At 37.0% G+C, this 23644-nt stretch overlaps 1 protein-coding gene across 1 annotated transcript in view; it reads right to left on the reverse strand.

The window, feature by feature from the left end:
* PDZD8 (PDZ domain containing 8) overlaps positions 1-23644 on the reverse strand; it is a 78765-nt gene that overhangs the window by 31674 nt on the left and 23447 nt on the right. The window contains exons 2-3 of the mRNA XM_068961224.1: positions 19750-19875; positions 5243-5345 (exon numbers count right to left, since the gene is read on the reverse strand). Coding sequence (XP_068817325.1) covers positions 5243-5345; positions 19750-19875 — 229 coding nt within the window. The remainder of the gene's footprint in view (positions 1-5242; positions 5346-19749; positions 19876-23644) is intronic.

The raw sequence follows: 23644 nt of genomic DNA on the forward strand, positions 1-23644 counted from the left end.
TGTCCAACTTTTTGAGATCCTATGGACTATACAGTCCATGGAATTCTCTAGGCCAGAATACTGGAGTGGGTATTTCCCTTCTCCAGGGGATCTTCCCAACCCAGGGATAGAACCCAAGTGTCCTGCATTGCAGGCATTATTTTTTACCAGCTGAGTCACAAGGGAAACCCAAGAATACTGGAGTGGGTAGCCTATTCCTTCTCCAGTGGATCTTCTTGACCCAGGAATCGAACTGGGGGTCTAATTCTGAGAGTAGGTTAAAAGAAAACGGAAGGGAATCTGATATAAATTATTTATCTCTCAGAATCAAATCCTTTCAAAAAATGAGGTTTTGATAGGGTAGCGGTAATAGAGAGAAGGAAAAGTAACAATCAAGTAAAACAAAAAGATAAAGCCTAGACTCTAGATGACTTCTTCTGACTTCATGATTCTGGAGGTGCCTGATCCTATCTAAAGCCCTTCTTAGAGCAGTGGCCAGTTTCAAGTTGCCAGCTGACAACACATAACCCTCTAAAAGGAATACATTCGTTCTGATTAAGAGTTTCAAATTATTACTTATGGACTCTCCCCAAGTGGTTAGCTGAACGCTTTTCAGGAATTTATTACTTCTTATTTTTCAGACAAATCTGAAATGTCATGACATCTCCTAATGTCTTTAATGGTTCTCTCTGGCATCTACATACTGGGCTACATAAGTGCTTAATAAGACATTAAGTGCTTTTGCTTTTCATACTGAACACGTGACTGTAACAGTAGCTCTCTTTTGTCCACCTACTATATATCGATATTCTTTCTTTCTGTTTGATAGTGACATATTTATGTGGATGGACTGCCTTAACAGTTATTTAGATTTTTAGCCTTCTATCTCTAATTAGAGAAGGGAAAACTTAAATCTTACAAGGGACAACTGCTATAAAGGGTCTCTGGGCATAGTCTGGTAGGCTGGAAGGAGAGGGAATAGGGCTAGTATCAAAAATGTACATTAAAAAGCTTGTTTTGAAAAATTAAAACTCCTTTTATATTTTTATTCAAAATGGAGAACAAGGGAAAGCTAGACTGAACAGCCGGGTGCCAAAAGGCCCACATTGCTTTTCCCTCAACCCCAGAATTTCCACATTCAGAGGTTCCACAGCTCATTTTCATGGTGCCTTCTCTTCTCCCCAAATGGCCTCAAGAATTTCATGTTGCACCAAGAATGAAACAATGTTTGAAGACTCCAGTGGCAGTTTGGATAACTGATGGAAGAGAAGACATGGATGGCACAGACAGAATAGTTGAGAGAGAGTAAAAGAAAAGAGCATTTACAGATAACCCATCTTATGTCCAGCAGGAAGGGTAAAGCAGAGAAGGCAACGGCACCCCACTCCAGTACTCTTGCCTGGAAAATCCCTTGGATGGAGGAGCCTGGTAGGCTGCAGTCCATGGGGTCGCCAAGAGTCGGACATGACTGAGCGACTTCACTTTGACTTTTCACTTTCATGCATTGGAGAAGGAAATGGCAACCCACTCCAGTATTCCTGCCTGGATAATCCCAGAGACAGAGGAGCCTAGTGGGCTGCCGTCCATGGGGTTGCACAGAGTCGGACACGACTGAAATGACTTAGCAGCAGCAGCAGCAAGGGTAAAGCAAGTGGGTGGTCAAGGATGAGTGAACTCCAATTCTGGGAGGGTAGCACTCAAGATCTCTCCTTCTTTAAAACCATGTGTGTCTAAGCAACATTTATGAGATCTGTTTGCTTTACCATGCACACAATAATGACTGTGATCAATATGTTTAATATGTGTATATGTTAAGTTGCTTCAGTCATGTCTGACTCTTTGCAACCCTATGGACCATAGCCTGCTTAGCTCCTCTGTCCATGGGATTCTGCAGGCAAGAATATCGGGGTGGGTTGCCATGCCCTTCTCCAGGAGATCTTCCCCACCCAGGGATCGAACCAGTGTGTCTTAGGTTTCCTGCATTGGCAGGTGGGTTCTTTATCACTAGCGCCACCTGCGAAGTCCCATGTTTAACAGATATCAGGTTAACCGTATTGTCAATAGAGCTGAGCTATACTGTTGTCTTCATCGCTTCCTACTGAAATATCATCGCCTGAAACATTTTTAAAATCTGAAAACTCCTTAAATTTGTTCCTTAGTAAAAAAGCAAACTATCATCACCAAACCTGTATAGTGCAACAGACTGAAATAAATCATAAAGTGTCCTGTCTCTTTTGTGCAAGTAAATAAATTTTTAGTGCTAGTAAATACATTTTTAGTACTGACACTGTCATCACTTGCAAGATGATCCTATAATTTATGTTTAAGCCTAATTTCCAATTTATTCCTCATTCTATCTCATGAGGAATCTTTACTTATTATTTTTAAAGAACAAACACTACCATAGAGTACTTCATATTACCCTATGAGCTCTTTTATTGTGCAAATAAGCTAACAAACAGGGCACCAAACTGAGTGTCTGAGTTTGATCCAAACTTTCCTCAGATTTCTAATAAGGTAGAAAGTAGGTTCTATGCAGGGTATTTATTAAATTATTCTTTTAAATTATTCTCTGACATCCCAATTTAAGAAAAATTTCACAAGACAATTAAGTTCTTTTCTTGCTTAAGCCACTAGTCATTAGATTTAGCTAGGACTTACAGCTATTGCATTACAACTGTTCCACTTCTACTCCCAGCTCCAACATCTGTGCAAATACCACAAATTCAAAACTTTCCATTTATTATTGATCTTACCCAACTTAAGAGCATAAGGTACATTACACTTTAAAAAAGGTTTGAAAAACTCTAAGGCATATTTAAAACATGTAATTAAGTTTCTTTCAAATACTTTTTTTAGCACACTTATTTTGAAATGATAGACTTTTTTCTAGCCAAATTTGCAATGTATCTCAAATTATCAAATCCTATTCTGTAATGCTTTACGTAGTCTTGAGAAACACTGTGATTCTCCTCCCTAGAGTTATTAAATTCAGACACATTTGATTTAATGCCTGCAGACACTTAAGTGCTGCTGCCATTTTTGACACCAGATGTAATTACTAACCTAGAATTCCTTCCCCAAAACTACCTATGACATATGCTAAGATCTAAAATTATGACTCAAGATTAAAGTCTCAGTAACCTTTGCTACAAAATATTAAAGCTGTCTAATCTCATATCTTTGCAAGTATAATAAAGGAAACTGAAAATGCCAACAGCAATGGCAAATTAGGACCCTTTCATATCTAGACAAAACAATGCTGGTTTTCACGTATTTATTTATTTGAGAACAAACTGTAAACCTGGCTATTTTCTCTGAGAAGTTGCTTCAAATTGTTTGAGATGTAACAAAGGAAAGGTGGCATGAACAACCACAAGAGAAAGGGGAGGTTTTCCTGTAAAAAACTATTTTGACCCTGTCACTCAGTTCAGTTCAGTTCAGTCGTTCAGTCGTGTCCAGCTCTTTGCAGCCCTGTGGACTGCATTCCCATGTCCCAAATCCTATGCTCCCAATCACTTTCACATATTCAAACTCTGGGGGTCAGCCCATCCTCCCTTTTCAGCTTTATTTCTCCCTCCTGTCCCATACTCATTGAAATTACTCTATTCCAAAAGAATTTCACAGTGCTCAAGTTTTTTACATAAGAATGTTCACAACAATTACTACATAGAGAAGCTGGCAACAATTCAAAAGCCAAAGGGACATCTATAAAAATACCACATAACCGTTAAAAGTCAAAATTTTTGAAAGCATGGTAATATGTTTACATACCTGTTTAAAAAATTGAGAACTGTCTTTTTAAAAATGCTATGAAGAATAACAGATTATTCTAGAGATTCCAAAAAGTACCCTTACTACTACTGTGAAACAGCTAGGTAGTACAGTTCAAAAGCACTTATTCACCAGTATAATGAAGACAAAAGAGAGAGCTTTCTTAAATACTGGCTAAAAAATAATCATCACAGGATTAGTTATACTGCCACCAAGAGTTAAATGTGAACAGCTAAATATCTAACTTATTAAACACAACTTTAAACACACAATAATTTATTCCTGCAAAAAACTACTGATGTACTAAACAGATCTTACCTTAAAACAGACTAAAAGTAACTTTGGAGAGGTCTGGGGTTCCAAAAGCACTCTTGGAATTTTATTATTACTAAATCCATAATATCTCAGTATATGCAGTAAACTAAATAAACCTTTTTTTTTTTCCACAGTCTGAGGGTCCCTTTAGGACACTGACTTTTTTTTTCTTCTCAATTTCAGCCATAAAATTCTGGGATTCTATTTTCATTGTGTAACTTCACGGGCTTAATGAAATTTTGTAGACAATATCTTGAATAAATGCTCTGAAATCTTTAATAGACTACTAGGTTTATGCAAATTCCAAGAACCAAGACATAACTGCTACTAAAACTGCTTTGCAGAACATTCAAAAACACCAACTCAACTTTGAAAACAAATTAGCTAATAACTAGTGACAATTTTTACTCATTTACGAACCCAAAGAACACAGACAAGTCCAAATAAAACATAATGAGATTAGAGCATTTTTTTTAAATTATAGCACTTAAAATATTTTTTAAATGCTTTTACAGTTTTTTCAAACTCTTTGCAATTTAGGTGACAGCTTCTTTTGAGAGAGATCAAAAAAGGAACCAGAACTCCGAGTCCTTGACACACCAAAAGTAGGTCCCAAATCCATTCTCTTCTTTCCATTTCCTTGGCTACCACCTAGTTTAAGTAGCCAATGCCTCCCCTAAATGCCTCTTAACTGATCTGATTTCTCTGCAGGTTTACCCCTGTCCTCTTGTAATTCTTTCTCTGTGCAGGCAGACGAATATCAAACCTCTCCCGTAGGACAGCACAACAAAAACAGGGTCTCTTGTCAGCAGCTAACACAGTGCCTGGTACCAGGTAAGTGTTCACAAAATATCTGATGAATGAGTGAATGAATGCTCTGAATGTACACACTTTTCAATGTTTTCAGAATTATTTCCCTCTGATCCCACAACTATGAAACAACTGAAGTTATAAAAAGAAAATTAGTCAGACAAGGTTTTTGATGCAAGCAAGCAATTAATATTATAGTTTTACGTGATTCATTTTGTTATGGATGCATTACAACAAAACAAATAAGAGCTGTTCATAATTATTTGCAAATGACTAAAAATAACTCAAGGATACAGAAATATTGAAAAAACACTTATAGAATATAAACTTTATACAGATGTAAAACTAAGCAAATATATCTTACCGTCTTAATAGAACTCCTTTGCTTTTCTTCCCAAACACCAGTACTCAGTTCAAGTGTGCAATGAATATTTGCTTCAGTGTCATATGATCCAAAAATAAGTAATCTGAAGTATAAAATAAAATATAGGGACTATTATACCAATTATATGTATTAAGCTTTTTCTTCCTGATCATTATACCAAAAATTAATAAATTACTCTGTTAACAGAGGAAAAAATTTAATTAAACACTTGGTACATGCTCTAGTGGAAAAGCGAAATAAAAAGAAGAATCAGATGAAACTCTACGACAAGCTGTTTTTAAGCAGCTTATTCAAAGATAGTATCTATTCATGAGGTAAAAAAATTGATCAGACATCTATACATAGTAGCAAATGCTATAGATTTTCAAATCAGGCTGTTGAATTTTAAAAATAAGTTGCAAAGTGATGCATATATACAGTATGATACCATCTCTGTAAAAATTAAACACACATAAAATAGTATAATATACTTGCTTATGAACACATACACACACCTTTCCATCCACTAATGTGACTTGGGCAAATTATTTAACTTCTCTAAACTCCTGTCTTCCTCTGGAAACTTCAGGCCAAAAACAGTAACTTACCTCTCAGAAGCAGCTGCTGTGAGAATAAGTCAATGCACATAAGGCATTTAGCATAGTGTTCAGCAAACAGTCTGGAGAAGGAAATGGCAGCCCACTCTAGTATTCTTGCCTGGAGAATTCCATGGACAGAGGAGCCTGTTGGCTATAGTCCATGAGATCTCAAAGAGTCAGACACGACTGAGTGACTAACACTTAGCGAACAGTCAGTGCTCAATATATGTTTACTATTTCTATTACCTTGAAAACAACTGTCACAGAATAACTGCACCACTTAATTTTACTGTTTAATATTTAGATCTAAAAAGGAAATCTTTAATCCAATCTTGAGATGATATAAAGCAGTTTCTCTTATTGAAGGAGAAAAAACTGTTACCCACATGTTCAACTTCTATATTACATATTTCCTAAGTCAGAATGTGAGTCTGCCAATGTGTTTTAGGAGTAAGTTTGCAAATAGCTTTAGCATTAATCACCATTTTGACTATTACTCTATTACTTTATCTCTACACAAATATCATAGGGATAGGAGTGAGATAATGAAAGAAAAGTGGGTAAAAGACCTTAGAGTATTAAGAGAAAATTATGTCCTAAGGTTGGAGAACTGAAGAAAACCATGCTCATACCTCACAAACTGGTTTCATAAACTGAAAAGCCAGAATAAACTCATAGCAAAAAACTCCCTAAATTTAAATAATTTTTAATCTTAAATGGAAATTTAAACTTACTGCCTAACAATTTATTGCCAAGAACATTAAAAATCTTCATAACTCAAAAATACTAGGCTTAAAAATTGAGAATTTTCATTCAGCAAAGCTCTGCTGCCACCATCTGTTCAAAAGAGCAAACTACCTGAAGGATTTACTGTCAATCCAGAGAAGGCTCTGCACCATCTGCTGCTGCTGCTGCTGCTGCTGCTGCTGCTAAGTCGCTTCAGTCGTCTCTGACTGTGCGACCCCACAGACAGCAGCCCACCAAGCTCCCCCATCCCTGGGATTCTCTGGGCAAGAATACAGGAGTGGGTTGCCATCTCCTTCTCCAATGCATGAAAGTGAAAAGTGAAAGTGAAGTCGCTCAGTTGTGTCCGACTCTTAGCGACCCCATGGACTGCAGCCCACCAGGCTCCTCCGTCCATGGGATTTTCCAGGCAAGAGTACTGGAGTGGGTTGCCACTGCCTTTTCCAATGCACCACCTAGTACTCCCAAATTCTCAACAGGTATTACAGGATTCAGGAATGAGAAAGCATAATTCTTGCAATCCTTCCCTAAAATCATAAATCATTCTATATTTTTGACAACACTTGTTTTTAATTGTAAAAACATGTAATAAAAAGTAACCAAAAAGTAAGCCACAGAACTAAATATCTGATAAATAAATTCCTTTCTTGTTTCAGAAAATAAATTTCTGATAAGAAAACATAAAAGCAAACATTTGTGACCTTAATCAGGCAACAATTTCTTAAAACAGGAGAACAACAACAAAAAAAGGGTGAATGGAACTTTACTGAAATTAAAATTTTTCTCCTTCAAAGGATACCACCAAGTAAGCAAAGATAATCCACAGAATGTGCAAATCAGGTGTCTCATAAGGACCTAGTATAACCCAACTGAAAAATGGACAAAGAATATGAATAGACATTTATCCAAAGAAGATATTCGAAGAGCCAATCAGCACATGAAAATATGCTCAACATCATTAGTCATCAGGGAAATACAAATCAAAACCACAATGAGATATACTTCATACCCACTAGATGGCTAATTTAAAAAGAGAGAAGTATGGGTGAGGATATGGAGAACCTAGAATCCTCACACATTGCTGGAGGGGTTGGAAAATGATGTAGTCACTTGCTTCTTAAAAAGTTAACATAGAATTAACACATGACCCAGAAATTCTACTCCTAGATATATAATCAAGAAAAATAAAAGCATATATTCACATAAAAACTTGACATGAATGTCCATGATAGCACTAGTGACAACAGCCAAAAAGTGAAAACAACCCATATGTCCATGAGGTCATGAACAGGTAAATAAGATATGGCATATGGCATATATACACAATGGAATATTATCTGGTAACAAAAGGCAATGAAGTGATGATACATGCTACAATAAGGATAAACCCTGAAAACAAGCTAAGTGAAAAAAGCCAGTCACAAAAGACCTCATACTGTATGGAATGTCTGCTGGTGCTGCTAAGGCGCTTCAGTCGTGTTCGACTCTGTGCAACCCCATAGACCGCAGCCCACCAGGCTCCCCCGTCCCTGGGATTCTCCAGGCAAGAACACTGGAGTGGGTTGCCATTTCCTTCTCCAATGCATGAAAGTGAAAAGTGAAAGGGAAGTCGCTCAGTCGTGTCTGACTCTTAGCGACCCCATGGGCTGCAGCCCACCAGGCTCCTCCATGGGATTTTCCAGGCAAAAGAGTACTGGAGTGGGGTGCCACTGCCTTCTCTGATGCAATGTCTGGAAATAAGCAAATTTATAGAGGCAAAAGTAGCATCAAAGATCACTGATCATAGATCACCATAACAAATGTAATAATAATGAAAAAGTTTGAAATACTCTGAGGATTAACAAAATATGACGTAGACACAAAGTGAGCAAATGCTGTTGGAAAAAATGGTGTTGACAGACTTGCTCAATGTAGGGTTGTCACTCAGTGTAGGGTTGTCACTCAGTGTACGGTTGTCACAAACCCTCAATTTCTAAATGTAATATTTATGAAATACAGTAAAGCAAGGTGCAGTACAACAGGTATACTTGTGTATCCCTACTGCTATTTCATGTAGTAAAACGATTTTCATGCTTCTGGTATCTGAATAGCAAAAGAATTTGAGAAAATTAAGTACAAACCCAGATGACATAAAGCCAACACTGTGTTAAAATGCCAGACTCCAAAAAATATTTCAGTGTGATGTTGGCATGCTATACACTTACACATGATACCTTCCACAAAAGTGAACTGTGAAATGAACCGTGGTCAGAAAAATAAGAATTCAAAAGACTACTGGTTACATAAGGTCTGGGGGAAGAGAACTAGAGGGAATAGGAATTGACTGCTAATGAGTGTGGAGCTTCTGTGACAGGGACAAAAATGTTCTAAAATCAGACTGTGAGGATGGCTGTACCTTCTTCTCCCTCTGAAACAAGTGTCACTATTTCCCCTACTAGTCCTGGAGAGAGAAACTTTGAACTTTATAACCTCTAATATTAGAAAATAACCAATACTTGACCAAATCAAAATTCAATAAGATCATAACTCACCTAGACTCAAATTCTTAACACTCCTTGGCTTCTTCTACCTACACCCACCCACATATTCTGTCACTCACTAAATCCTGTCCTAGTTATACCATTTGTCCCTTTTCGTTTCTACTAATACATGTATTTCAAGAACTTACTTCCTCACTTTTAACCTATAATACCTCTTAATTTGTTTCTGGGCCTTCAATTTCTCTTACTATGCAATCCATACTATAAACAGCAATTTCTGAAAACAAGTGTTATCTTAATGTCACCTTCAGGTATCTTTAATAAGTTCATCAGAAGCACTTGATTGACAGTTATGGCATCATGGTGCAAAGAGAGGGAAAATTCAGATATAATACCCTTGCATTTTTATTTTTCTGCCCACAGTTCATTTCACAGTTCCCTTTTGCTGAAAGTATCATATTTAAGTATATAGCATGCCAACAGCACACTGAAATATTTTGGAGTCTGGCATTTTAACAGTGTTGGCTTTGTGCCATGTGGGTTTGTACCTAATTTTCTTAAGTTCTTTTGCTATTCAGATATCAGAAGCATGAAAATCGTTGTTTTACTACATGAAATAGCAGTAGAGGGATATACAAGCAAACCTGTTTTACCATGCCTTGCTTTACTGCTCTTTGCTTTATTTTATAAATATTACAATTTTTAGAAATTGAGGGTTTGTGACAACCTTGCATTGAGCAAGAAAGTCTATCAATACCATTTTTCCTACAGCATTTGCTCACTCTGTGTCTGTGTCACGTTTTGTTAATTCTCAGAGTATCTCAAATTTTTCATTATCATTATATTTGTTATGGTGATCTATGATGAATGATCCTTGATGCTATTATGTAATTATTTTGGAGCACCATGAAGAAGGCAAACTTGTTTGACTTCTAAAGAATCTGTTAATGTACCTTTTATTTCAGTTGAACAATGCAGTGATAGTTTCAAGCGGACAGAGAAGGGACTCAGCCATACATATACATGTATCCATTCTTCCCCAAACTCCCCTCCCATCCAGGCTGCCACCTAATACTGAGCAGAGTTCCATGTGCTAAACACAGTAGGTAGCTGTTGATTATCTACTTTAAACATAGCAGTGTGTTCAGGTTCATCCAACTCCCTAAGTATCCCTTCCCCCTGGCAACCCTAAGTTCATTCTGCAAGTCTCTGTTTTGTTAAGTCCATGTCTCATTTCTTTTTAGATTCCACATATAAGGAATGTCACATGATATTTTTCCTTCTCTGACTTACTTCACTCAGTATGACAATCTCGAGGTCCATCCATGTTGATGTGAATGGCATGATTTCATTCTTTTTAATGGCTGAGTAACAGTCCACTGAATATACGTACCACATCTTATTTCATTCCTCTGTCAATGGACATTTAAGTTGCTTCCATGTCTTGGCTACTGTAAATAGTGCTGCGCTGAACATGGGGGTGAATGTATCCTTTCACATCATGTTTTTCTCCAAGTATATGTCGGTGAGTGGGATTGCAGGGTCATATGGTAGCTCTATTTTTAGTTTTTTAAGGAACCTCCATTCTGTTCTCCATAGTGACTGTACCAATTTACATTCCCACCAACAGTGTAGGAGAATTCCCTTCTCTCCACATCCTCTCTAGCATTTACTGTTTCAAACTCAATTGACTTTTGAAAATAACAACAAAGGATTTACATTATTACAGAAACTTTACTGATAAAACAGTGGCAGGATTTGAGAGCACTGACTCCAGTTTTGAAAAAAGTTCTGCTGTGAGTAAAATACTATCAAGCAGAACTGCATGCTACAGAGAAATCGTCTATGAAAGGAAGAGTCGATCAATGCAGCCAATTTCTCTGTGGTCTTACATTAAGAAATTACCATGCCATCTCATCCTTCAGCAACCACCACACTTGGTAAGTCACAGGAGCCATCAACATGAAGGCAAGATTATCCACCAGCAAAGAGTTTATGACTCGCTGAAGGCTCTATGATGGTGAGCATCGTTTGGTAGTCAAGTCTTTTATAATTAAGGTATGTACATTTTTCTAGACATAATACTATCACACACTTAATAGACTACAGTCTAGTGTAACCATAACTTTTATATGTATTGGGGAACCAAAACATTCATATGATTTGCTTTATCGTCATGTTGTGATGCTCTGGAACTATGCCTATACAATTACAAAAGAAACAATACTATTTCCAACACAATAATCTTAGGGAAGAGGAAGCGGGGGAAGAAAAGAATACCTACATAAATCTAGGGCAAGTGAACTCCAAATTTAGGATCCTCTGAGACGCCTGCTTCTAGTAAAAAACAACCTAACTACAGGAAGATTACTTAATTATACCCCAGAGAAGTGTATAGAAACAAAGGGAAATCATTCAATTATTTTATTTTATTTATCTCTTACTGCTAGAGGAACTTAAACAGTTAAATAAATACAGGCATAGGCATAAGATCTCTAGGAATTCAGTTCATCTTGTAGAGTTATATGTCCAAATTCAGAGTTACAGACCATTATTGTTACAGATCTACATAGCTTTTAAAAAAAACTCTAGGAATAATATTCAGCAACAGTGCCAAGTAATTCTTCTGTTTTTCAACAGCTCACTTTGAGTGGAAGTTTCCTCTTAAACAAAATTAAATATCTCATGTTTGAGCTAATTTCCTTTTTATCTCTCCTCCAGCCTTTATATAAATGATGCTTCATTATTAATACACATTTCTGTATCTCAAGATCTTCCTAAAAAGGTAATTTAAAAAATGACTTGCCTTCAAACAGATTAAAAAAAAAATTCCAAAATTTATATACTTCTAACACAATATGAAAAATTTAAGAATCAAAACCTTCTTCAGCAAGCTAAAAAAAAAAAAGACTATGAAGATAGAATGAGTGAAGGATTTTGAAGTCAAACAAACTTAGCTTCAAATTCCAGCTATGTGGTTTTAAGCAAGTAACTTGTGGATCTCAGTTCTTCATCTACAAAACAGATATATTACTAATCTCATGAAGATGTTCTGAGGACTGAAATAATGAATGCAAAGTGCCTACTATATATATATATGTATATTGCAGATAATAAGTAAATGCTATTAACAACAATAAAGGTATCATGCCCCCAAATATATTCAAATCTAGCTAGATATTTTCTCTTTTGAAAAAAGAGAAAACTGTCAAATATTAAAGTAAATACAGACTATAAGGTACATCTATTTACCAACTACTCAGAAGGGGAAAGTTAATATTTAGGATTATTTACTGCAGATAATTTTTTTTAAGTTACCACTTGAGTCAAAATTAAACAAGTGAATGTACTCAAACTCAATCCTAAAATAAATGGAAGATTACAGACAAATGTAAGCTGGAATTATATCTTTGGTTTTAACTTTTTAAATAGCTCATGAATTTGAAATGAATTTCAAAACTCCATGTTAATAGCCTTCTCCATGGAAGAACTAAGTATGTCACTATATAATATGGATATAACGCTACTTAAAAGTATTAATTCCTTCTGCCAAATTTTTATTTCAGCTGCCTCTAATAAAAGAAACAAGATCAGCTAATTTTATTTCAAAATTGTTTAATCACATGATTAAACCCTTCCCTTTGCCTTATAAAAATCTAAGTAAAAATAGGTATTTCTGGTTCTAGAAGGATGGTGGTAGTGATAGCATGGTTCCAAAATCTTCCCATAAAAGCACAGAGAACAATCAGGAAAACAAAGGCAAAACCTGTCAACAACATCTACCACAAAACCAGGTGAGCAGTACTTCAGGTGATAGTGGTAAAGTGGTCACACAAACTCTCCAACAGACTGCAGTATAAAAGTGATAAAAAGAATTGCAAAAACACATTTAAAGGCAATGAAAACCTTCCCAAAGCAGAGAGAAGCCAGAGGACAGTCTAATTTCAAAAAATTTCAAGAAGGAGTACAAATTACTAGCTTGGGGTGTTCATAGCTCAGGGCTAGAGCTGCAGGAAAATGGTGGTATAGTTCATACAGCAGAAAGTTGAAGCTTTATGGATTTTATCTATCAGAGGATGGAGGGCAAAGCCGACAGAGCAGCTAGAAATTATGGGGTGACCCCTAGGAGCAAAGAAACCACTGAGAGGGTAAGTTCCATCTCTGCTCAAATCCTTGGCTGACTGCTATATACAGGAGGAGACTCTGGGACACCAGTCTAACACAGCAGCAGTGGGAAGACAAAACAGAGAGCGGAAACACGCTGCTGCTGGGAAGATGGAAAGGCGGGAAGGGTAAGGAGACAAAGTTTGCAACTTGAGGACAGGAAAGCCAACTGCCCTCTAGAACATAACATCAATCATTCCAGAATATAACAGAATCTAGAGTTTCTACAACTCATTATTTCCAACGTCCAGTTTTCAAGAAGCAGCAGCAAGAAAAAGAAAAGCAAAGAAAAAAGACAAGGTCATGTCACAAGCATATAGGAGCCAGTTTGAAGAGGCTCCAAGAAGCTACATCTGAGAAAATTTAGGCACCAAAATAATTAAGCATGGTAAAGAATTATAACCATTGAAAAAAACAGGAATCCATGAGTGCATGCTGATAACAGATAATTATGGGATAAGGGAGAACTCTTGATAATAAAAGTAGAATGCCAAGGGCTATGGTTTTTCTGTATTTGTGTTAACATTTAAAATTTTTTTAAATGATATATTTTTGGAACCCAGTAAAACAAAACAACACTCTAAAAGGTGCTGAGAAAACAGAAGCTTTACAACACTGTAAGTATGACTCAGTGAAGAACTGACCTTAATTAGAACTTTTATCTATAATAAGGACAGGCTATCCTAAATATACTGCTTTAGAGTACAGAACTCTCACACGACAAAACTTTACAGGCTTTGCTTTCAGTGACTATAATCTTAGCTTGTTTCTTAAAAATATCACTGGTTGCTAAAACCAGGAAAACAGAATAGATGAGATGAGAAGAGGCCCACTACTCTGTTTAATGTACAAAGATGTAGGGGCAAATCCCTTCTAGAATTTGACATCAGATTCTCTCCTCCCCTGAAAAGCAGGCACAGTTTATCAAGAGATTAAAAACTAAGAAATCTATCAAGTTTCCTTCTCTAGAAAACTGACCTCTTTTCTACAAGGCTGTTTTTTTGATCTAATTTATCTTCTATTTAACTGCACATGGGAATATTATTTTCTTTTGCAAAGTATCTAAAATCCTCTTAGAAGCTGAAGTATAAAAATAATCTTAATAATCTTAGTGACTGCAACACTAATGTGAAATAATTTAGTCTTCTAATAGCAGTACTACAAACACAGCAGTTGAGATCTTCTGTGATTAAAAAACTAACTTTAGTCAATGCAAAAAAAAAAAAGGCAACTTCAGAATGACTGTGTTTGCTTTCTAAAAGCAAGGTATAAGAACCAATTTTTACAAACACAACTATGTTTCCATTCCCAAGCTTTATTTGGGAAATTCAAAACTGTATTTCATATAATTAGAAAACAACTTCCCTTCACGGTGCAAGATCCTTTCAAATTAATGAAATTCAAATTCCAGTTCTCACAACTAAATGTCCAAAAAACCCAGTTTTCTATAAAGATTTACTTTTTTCTTGATAAATATGAGAATGATTATATCAAGGCATAATAACAGAAGTTACATCTACGGAAGCCTTAGTGTGTAGTAATGGCAACCCACTCCAGTACTCTTGCCTGGAGAATCCCGTGGACAGAGGAGCCTGGTGGGCTGCTGTCCATAGGGTTGCCCAGAGTCAGACACAACTGAAGCGACTTAGCAGCAGCAACAGGCACTATAGTTTATTTACCTATCTCTGATCACAATTACCAGCAAAGCAGCACACTTGTCCATTTTTACAGATGTGTAACTTGCCCAAGAACATGTAACTAACAGTAAAACCGTAAGGCCAGGATGTGAACATAGCACTTGTAACTCAAAAGTCAGGATTATTTCTACTTTGCGTTGCCTTCTGAAGCATAAAGCTGTACAACTCCACTATTTTCAGTAAACGGTTGTCTATGAATACTTCTAACTTGTTTCCTCTTTGGCAAAATTTACTCTTAAATTACAACAGCTAAGTTTGGTAAATCTCCACACAGACTTCTGGCAGTCTGAAATTCAAAATAAAGTTAAGAAAGAAAAAAATCCTCACAGAGAACCAACCATTTTATTATTTCAAAATAAAGTTTAAAAAAACAAAGAAATCCTTGCAGAAAGCCATCACTGTCTGTGGGTGATAAGTATGATCCTTTCCTGGATTTCGGGAAAACATTATTAAAGTTATATTTTACTTGATTCAAGGTCAAGTTCAAAAATGCTTAAGAAACAAACATTTAAAAGAATATTAAGCTAGGGGATTTCCCTGGTGGCAGAGTGGATAAGAATCTACCTGCCAATGCAGGGGACATGGGTTCAATCCCTGGTCCAGGAGGATTCCACACGCTACGGAAGCCCATGTGCCACAACTTCTGAGTCTGTGCTCTAGATCCCACAGGCCACAACTACTGAGCCTGTGTGACGCAACTACTGAAGGCCACGTGCCCAGAGCCTGTGTTCCACAACAAAAGCCACCACAATCAGAAGCCTTTGCACTGCCACAAAGAGTAGCCCCTCTCACAGGAGCTAGAGAAAGCACGTGTGCAGCAATAAAGACCCAGGGCAACCAAAAGATAAAAATTTAAAAAATACATTATATTAAATTAAAACTACAACAACATTGGGCTTCCCAGGTGGCTCAGTGGTAAAGAATCCGCCTGCCAATGCAGGAGACACAGCAGATGCAGGTTTGACCCCTGGATTGGGAAGATCCTCTGCAGGAGGAAATGGCAAACCACTCTAGTGTTTTTGCCTAGAGAAGCGCATGGACAGAGGACCCTGGCAGACTGCAGTCTGTGGGCGGACACAACTTAAGAGACTAAGCATGTACGAACATGACAATAGTAAGCGATCCATATGACACTGTAACAACTTGGACATGTTTAAATAGGTCTCAAGGAGGAGAAGTGTGAACACGCATGCCTAAACGTTAAAAACCCAAGAAACTTCGAATCATGATAGCATGCTAATTTAGAACAATTTTATACACATACAAGTGGTCTACAGATAAGTTCTAATCTTAACTGGTTTATACTCTTTCAAAAATTTGATCATTCTAAAACGTTCTTCTATTTGTTTCAAATATTTTCACATGAAGCTGGGTTTCAAAGAGGCAGAGGAACCAGAGATTAAATTGCCAACATTTGCTGGATCATGGAGATAGCAAGGGAGTTCCAGAAAAATATCTACTTTTGCTTCATTGACTGTGCTAAAGCCTCTGTGTGGATCACAACAAACTGTGGAAAATTCTTTAAGAGATAGGAGTACCAGACCATCTTAACCTGTTTCCTGAGAAACCTGTAGGCCGGTCAAGAAGTAACAATTACAACCAGAGATGGAACTCACTGGTTCAAAATTGGAAAAGTAGTACACAAGGCTGTATATTGTCAACTTCTGTGCAGAGTACATCATGTGAAATGCTGGGTTGGATGAATCACAGGCTGGAATCAAGACTGCCAGAAGAAATGTCAACAACCTCAGATATGCAGATGATACTATTCTAATGGCAGAAAGTAAGGAGGAACTAAAGAGACTCTTCATGAGGGTGAAAGAGGAGAGTGAAAAGGCTGTCTTGAAACTCAACATTCAAAAAAACTAAAATCAAGGCATCAGGTCCCATCATGTCATGGCAAGCAGAAAGGGAAGAGTAGTAGTGACAGATTTTATTTTCTTGGGCTCCAAAATCACTGCTGACAGTGACTGCAGCCATGAAATTAAAAGACGCTTGCTCTTTGGAAGGAAAATTATGACAAACCTAGACACCATATTATAAACCAAAGATTAAAAAGCAAAGAGTCATGTTGATGTATGGCAAAACCAATACAATACTGTAAAGTAATTAGCCTCCAATTAAAATAAATAAATTTATATTAAATAAAAAATAAAAAGCAAAGATATCACTTTGCCGACAAAGGTCCATGTAGTCAAAACTATGGTTTTTCCAGTAGTCATGTATGGATGTGAGAGTTGGACCATAAAGAAGGCTGTGTGCCAAAGAATTGATGCTTTTGAACTGTGGTGTTGGAGAAGACTCTTGAGAGTCCCTTGGACAGCAAGGAGATCAAACCAGTCAATCCTAAAGGAAATCAACACTGAATACTCACTGGAAGGACTGATGCTGAAGTTGAAGCTCTAATACTTTGACCATCTGATGTAAAGAGCTGACTCATTGGAAAAAACCCTAAAGCTGGGAAAGATTGAAGCCAAAAGGCGAAGTGGGTGGCAAAAGAGATGGTTAGGTAGCGTTACCAACTCAATGGACCTGAATCTGAGCAAACTCCAAGAGATAGTGGAGGACAGAGGAGCCTGGCATGCTACAGTCCATGAGGTCACAAAGAGTCGGATGCTACTTAGCAACTGAACAACAACTTTTCACATCACTAAGTGAAGCAGTCATGGTAAAAATATCTTAAGAGTTCTTAAGCCTTAAGCTTCCAAAATTGAAATAAATGAAAAGCATTTTTTTGTTCTTCCTCCAAAAAGGGGGGCATTATTATTTGTTCTTCTGTTTTTTCTAGAGTGTCATTTTCTGTTTTAGAAATTACAATAAACCACACAAGATGAATTTATATTCAGTAGGGAGAAAACTTAAAATACTGAGATTACAATAGTATATTTCCTTTAGTGTGAATTCTAGAAACTTGGACGCTATATGAATCGAGAGTTCTATTTGTATAGTAACAAAAATGTTTAGAAGAAAATAACGTAAAAAAGATTTTAATAAAAATGAGGTGAATGTTTCAACTTTTCAACACAAAGACAAAAAAGCAAGGATGAGTTGAAAACAATAATTTATTCTCTCCTCCATTAACAATTTTACGTATGCCTTAAACTATGTGAATAATACACAGCACCACAACACTAAGTAACTTTACATGGTCAGGTGTGTAACCAGAGTGACTAAAAACTATTGAGACAGCATGCTTGTTTCCAAGATTAAGCTGTCACCCGGGAAAAGGTGCTGGCACTATATAACCCAAGCCTACAAGGACTAACATAAGAACATGAACCACTGTCCAGGCTTTGTCCTTCAACCCTCCAGAAATACTGGTCTTTATTTTTATTTTTTGACAAGGTGATAACAGTCACAAAAAACAAACAGTACAAAAAAAGTTTATAGTGAGAAGTTTGGCTCCCACCTTCACCCCTGTCCAGCATCATTAACCCAGTTCCCTTCACCTTTTCCCCATAAAAATCTTTATTGGTTTCTTATACATTCTTTGTTATACAGGTCCTTATTAAAGGAAAGTAGGATACATATACTTCACAATTGTCATGTTTTTCTTCGTATCATTGATCTCAATTCAACATGACCTAAATAATGCCTTACCATACTCTCTTGATGCCTTCATAGTCTTGGGTCCAAGACTGACCCAAGGCTTTAGGTGAGCAGTATCTCAGATGCAGTAAGAGAATCATGAGCAAAGGAGGCAACAATAGCTAGTGGTTAAAAGCCACAAGCAATAGACACAAGGAGCTTGGTATGTTTAAATATTTAAGGCTGGGAATGGCAAACTATGGCCCATGGACCAAATCCAGTCCACTGTTTGTTTTTCTATGGCCTGTGGGCTACCAATGGTTTCCACATTTTTAAATGGTTAAAAAAAAAATCAAAAGAACTTTATGACACACAAAAATTATGAAATTCATATAATACAGCTTTATGCTTACACAGTCAAGTCAGGCCCATTCATTTGCCTACTGTCGTATCTATGACTGCTTTCTTACTACAAGGCAGAGTTGAGTAATTGCAAAAGAAACCATGTGAATGTCAAAGCCTAGACTATTTACTTATCTGGCACTTTAGAGGGAAAATCTGCCATCCTCTTCTCTTAGGAAGGCCTATTTGGCTGAAGCACTGTGAGTGAGGGGCTGAGTACAAAAAGAAACTAGAGAGGTAAAGAGGGGCATGCATGTCATGGTAATGATTTGGGTCTATAGTCTAAGGGGAATGGGGAAGCCATTAAGAGAATTTTAAGTAGGAAAAGGACAATCAGATATGCATTTTGAAAAGCTTATTCTGCTTGTCATATTGGTAACCAGTGTTAGGAGATAAGGAAGGAGGCTAATGTAGTAAGTAGTTCAAGCAACGTATAAACACAGCTTAGACTATAGGGATGGAAAAATAAAGAGGCTGGGCCAGATTATTTCTGAGATTCCCTTCCAGCTTAAAATTTAAGAATCACAAGGGTTTACAAGTCTGGTTATGCAACTTTCCAGGGTATTTTTAATTATCAAAAACAATTTTCCAAACTGTTATGCTATGAACAACTTTCTAACAGGTAGTAAGAAATATGCCAACAGAGCATTATGTATCTAAGAAGTCTGGAAATTAGTGCAGGATAAATGATTCCCCCCATTAGCATGCTTTCTAAAATATAGTTTATATTTTCTATAAGTTGGAAAGGACTACTCTTATGAAATTTACCACTAAAGAATTTACAGATAATATAATATAAATTAACACAGAGGGGAACAAGCACAAATACTGCTCAAGTGCACTTTTGGTATACCTTCTTTCCTCTAAGGTAGCAATAATAACAAAGAACATACCTGCTACATTCTAGCAATGTAACTTTAAGGCGGCCTTCAGTAAGTGCCCATTGTTGTATATGGATAAGCTCTTCGTCGTCGTCTTCAAATCTTTGCAAGGTTTGGAACGGGAAAAAAGGCTTATACCTGACAAAAGTAAAGATAAGTCTAAATTTCTGAATAATAAACACCACACTTTAAAGCATAGTAACAAAACCTACCTGTAGGAAACAACACAAAGCAAAACACCTAATACTTAAATTATAAAACCAAAGTTTACCACTCTCCCGCATAACTGGCTGCAAATGGTGCTTTCTTTGCGGCAGTCAAAACTTCCTGGTTTTTCTGGCATGACCTCACTGACCAGGCAGGACTCCGGGAAGAAAGTTAAAGAAAATCTAAGGCCAACCAGTGGGCTCTGAAACTTGAGTGGGGAGGAGAGAGATTCTTTCTGGACCAGATGGGATCTTGTTCCTACAGTAACAAGATCAAAATTCAGAATGCACTGTTCCATGGAAACAATATAACTGGATAGTGATTAGTACTAGATAATGATAAATAATAACACAACAACAATTATCAGCAGCAAAGGTATTTATCAGAGATGTTTACTATTTGCCAGGCAGTGTGCTAAGAGCTTTACATGCTTTGTATCTTATTCATGCTCACAATCCTGAGTGGGCAATATTACTAGCTTCCCTTTCCAGATGAAGTGAGGGTTAGAAAGGTTAAAGAATTTGTTCAACATTACATGGTGAGTAGCACAACCAGAATTCAAGCTATTCTGACTTCATCAAAGCTCAAACTATATAACACTTCCATTATGTAGTGTTTATAAACAAACACTTCCATTACCTATGAATTATTCAGGTCTTTATGTGTTCGTTGTTAATACTCTAGGTTTTTATGGAGATGCTTGTGGTGAGTTACAAACTGCAGCTTTAAAAATCTTTACTTTGACACATAATTCGTACTTCTCCATTTAAGCAAAGGACAAAGAAAATAAAAGAAAATTGGAGGTGAGGGTCTATAGTTTTCAATTAACCCTACTTGCTGTCACTAGGTATGACACCTGCCTGCTCAAAAGCTTTATGCCTTCTCACTAACCACACAATATAAAAGATAGCCAAAAGTTCTTGGTTTCATATTCAAGGTCTACCAAAACCAATCTTTCCAATAGCATTTTTCCTTAATAGAAACTTTCCAATCTCGAAGAGTAGTCACCTCATGATCCCAGAAGATGGCATGTGTATTCCTGCTTTCAAGCCTTTTGCACAAAGTGAAGGTTTCCCCTATCCCTCAAAGCCTACTCAAACCCTAAACAACCAGATTTAGGTCCTGAATCATGGTAGACCACACACACTGCTTTCATTCTTCTTTATCTTATGGTGATTTAAAAATTGCTGGGCATTTATGCCTTGAAGTCTCAGATATAATCTGGTCTCACAATTATCTAACCCCTCACACATACCATCAGGACTGAAGCATGTATCGATCTGGTTTATAAAAATCCAACAATAAAAATGAAACAAACATCAAGAAAATATGAATGGCCCTCAACAGTTTATACTGAAAAAGATTGTTAGAGGGAGAGAAATACTATTTTACGGTTGCCCGCTAAAACAGGAGTAAAGAAAGGCACTTCTCAGGGAAAGGTGAGCAGGCACACAGACAACGTTCAGTGCTCTTCTGTTTCTGAAATGGATGGAAAGCAGAAAGGCCCCTTTAGTTTCTTAATTTCCACTGAAGTTATTTGATTCAGACAGACTGGCGCCAAATTTCTGAGAGGAAAAAAAGTTAGAAACTACATCTATCATAGAAATGACAGATGATGTGGTAGCTGAGTGTTTTTAATAAGCCTTATGACTCCTGAAGAACATGTTACAGTCACTCTATTAAAAACAAAAAAATCGCAAAAAGCACTACATACACTAGCAACTTTGAATAATCCAGGTGCTAAATCACAGCTGCTCCATGAATTACCTTTTCTTGTCAAATATAAAGCTAAAATTCAATTAAGAAATTTCTCACAGGTGTGTGACTTCAATGTTACAAGCAGTAAAATCTAATTTGGGTTTATTAATACTTCTAGGGGTGTTGCTGAAAGGATTTATGCACAAAAATAAACCAAAATTTAAAAAATGTATTCCATTTAAAAACAGCACACTAAACAGTGGGATAAAGCTACTTGTTCAACACCCTCTCATCATTCACAAAAACAGAATCAAAATGGCTTAAAGACTTTAAGACATGACACCGTAAAACTCCGAGAAGAGAACATAGGCAAAACATTCTCTGACATAAATCATACCAATATTTTCATAGGTCAACCTCCCAAGGCAATAGAAATAAATGTAAACAAATAGAACCTAATCACACTTATAAGCTTTTGTACAGCAAAAATAAATAAATAAAACAAAAAGATGACCTACAGATCGGGGGAAAATATTTGCAAATGATGCAACTGACATGGGCTTAATTTCTGAAATATACCAACAATTCATACAACTGAACAAGAAAATAGCCCAAAATAAAAATGGGCAGAAGATCTAAAAAGACATTTCTCCAAAGAATAAATACAGATGGCCAGTAAGCACATGAAAAGATGCTCAACATCACTAATTATCAAAGAAATGCAAATCAAAATTATTACAATGAGGTACTACCTCAAACTGGTCAGAATAGCCATTATTAAAGAGTCTACAAACGAAAAATGCTGGGGAGGGTATGGAGAAAAGGGAACCCTCCTACCTGGTTGGTGGTAATGTAAGTTGGTGTGGTCATAGTCACTCTAGAAAACAACAGAGAGGTTCCTCAGAAAACTAAAAACAGAATTACCATATGATCCAGCAATCATACTCTTGGGCATATATCCAGACAAAACTATAATTCAGAAAAATACATGCACCCCTATGTTCACAGTAGCACTATTCACAACAGCCAAGACAGGGAAACAATCTCTACATGTCCACAGACAGATGAATGAATAAAGACGATGTGCTACACACATACAATGAAATATTATTCAGCCATAAAAAAGAACAAAATAATGCCATTTGCAGCAGCACAGGTCAACAGATGCAGCTAGAGATTATCGTACTAAGTGAAGTAAGTCAGAAAGAGAAAGACAGATACCATGTAATATAACTTATCAGTTCAGTTCAGTTGCTGAATCGTGTCTGACTCTTTGCAACTCCATGAACTGCAGCACGCCAGGCCTCCCTGTCCATCACTAACTCCTGGAGCCCACCCAAACCCATGTTCATTGAGTTAGTGATGCCATCCAACCATCTCATCCTCTGTCGTCCCCTTCTCCTCCTGCCCTCAATCTTTCCCAGCATCAGGGTCTTTTCAAATGAGTCAGCTCTTCGCATCAGGTGGCCAAAGTATTGGAGTTTCAGCTTCAACATCAGTCCTACCAATGAATACTCAGGACTGATTTCCTTTAGATGGACTGGCTGGATCTCCTTGCAGTCCAAGGGACTCTCAAGAGTCTTCTCCAACATCACAGTTCAAAGCATCAATTCTTTGGCACTCAGCTTTCTTTATAATCCAACTCTCACATCCATACATGACCTCTGGAAAACCATAGCCTTGACTAGACAGACCTTGTTGACAAAGTAACGTCTCTGCTTTTTAATATGCTGTCTAGGTTGGTCATAACTTTCCTTCTAAGGAGTAAGCGTCTTAATTTCATGGCTCCAGTCAACATCTGCAGTGATTTTGGAGCCCCCAAAAATAAAGTCAGCCACTGTTTCCACTGTTTCTTTTTTAAGGCCAAGTCACACAGCATGTGGGATCTTAGTTTCCCAACCAGGTCTTGAACCAGGGACCCCTGCATTAACCACTGAACCACTGGGAAGTCCCTGAAGAATCTAAAATATGACACAAATGAACCTATCCATGAAAAATCAAG

Source organism: Capricornis sumatraensis, chromosome 23 (genome assembly GCF_032405125.1).
Source record: "Capricornis sumatraensis isolate serow.1 chromosome 23, serow.2, whole genome shotgun sequence".
Taxonomy (NCBI): domain Eukaryota; kingdom Metazoa; phylum Chordata; class Mammalia; order Artiodactyla; family Bovidae; genus Capricornis; species Capricornis sumatraensis.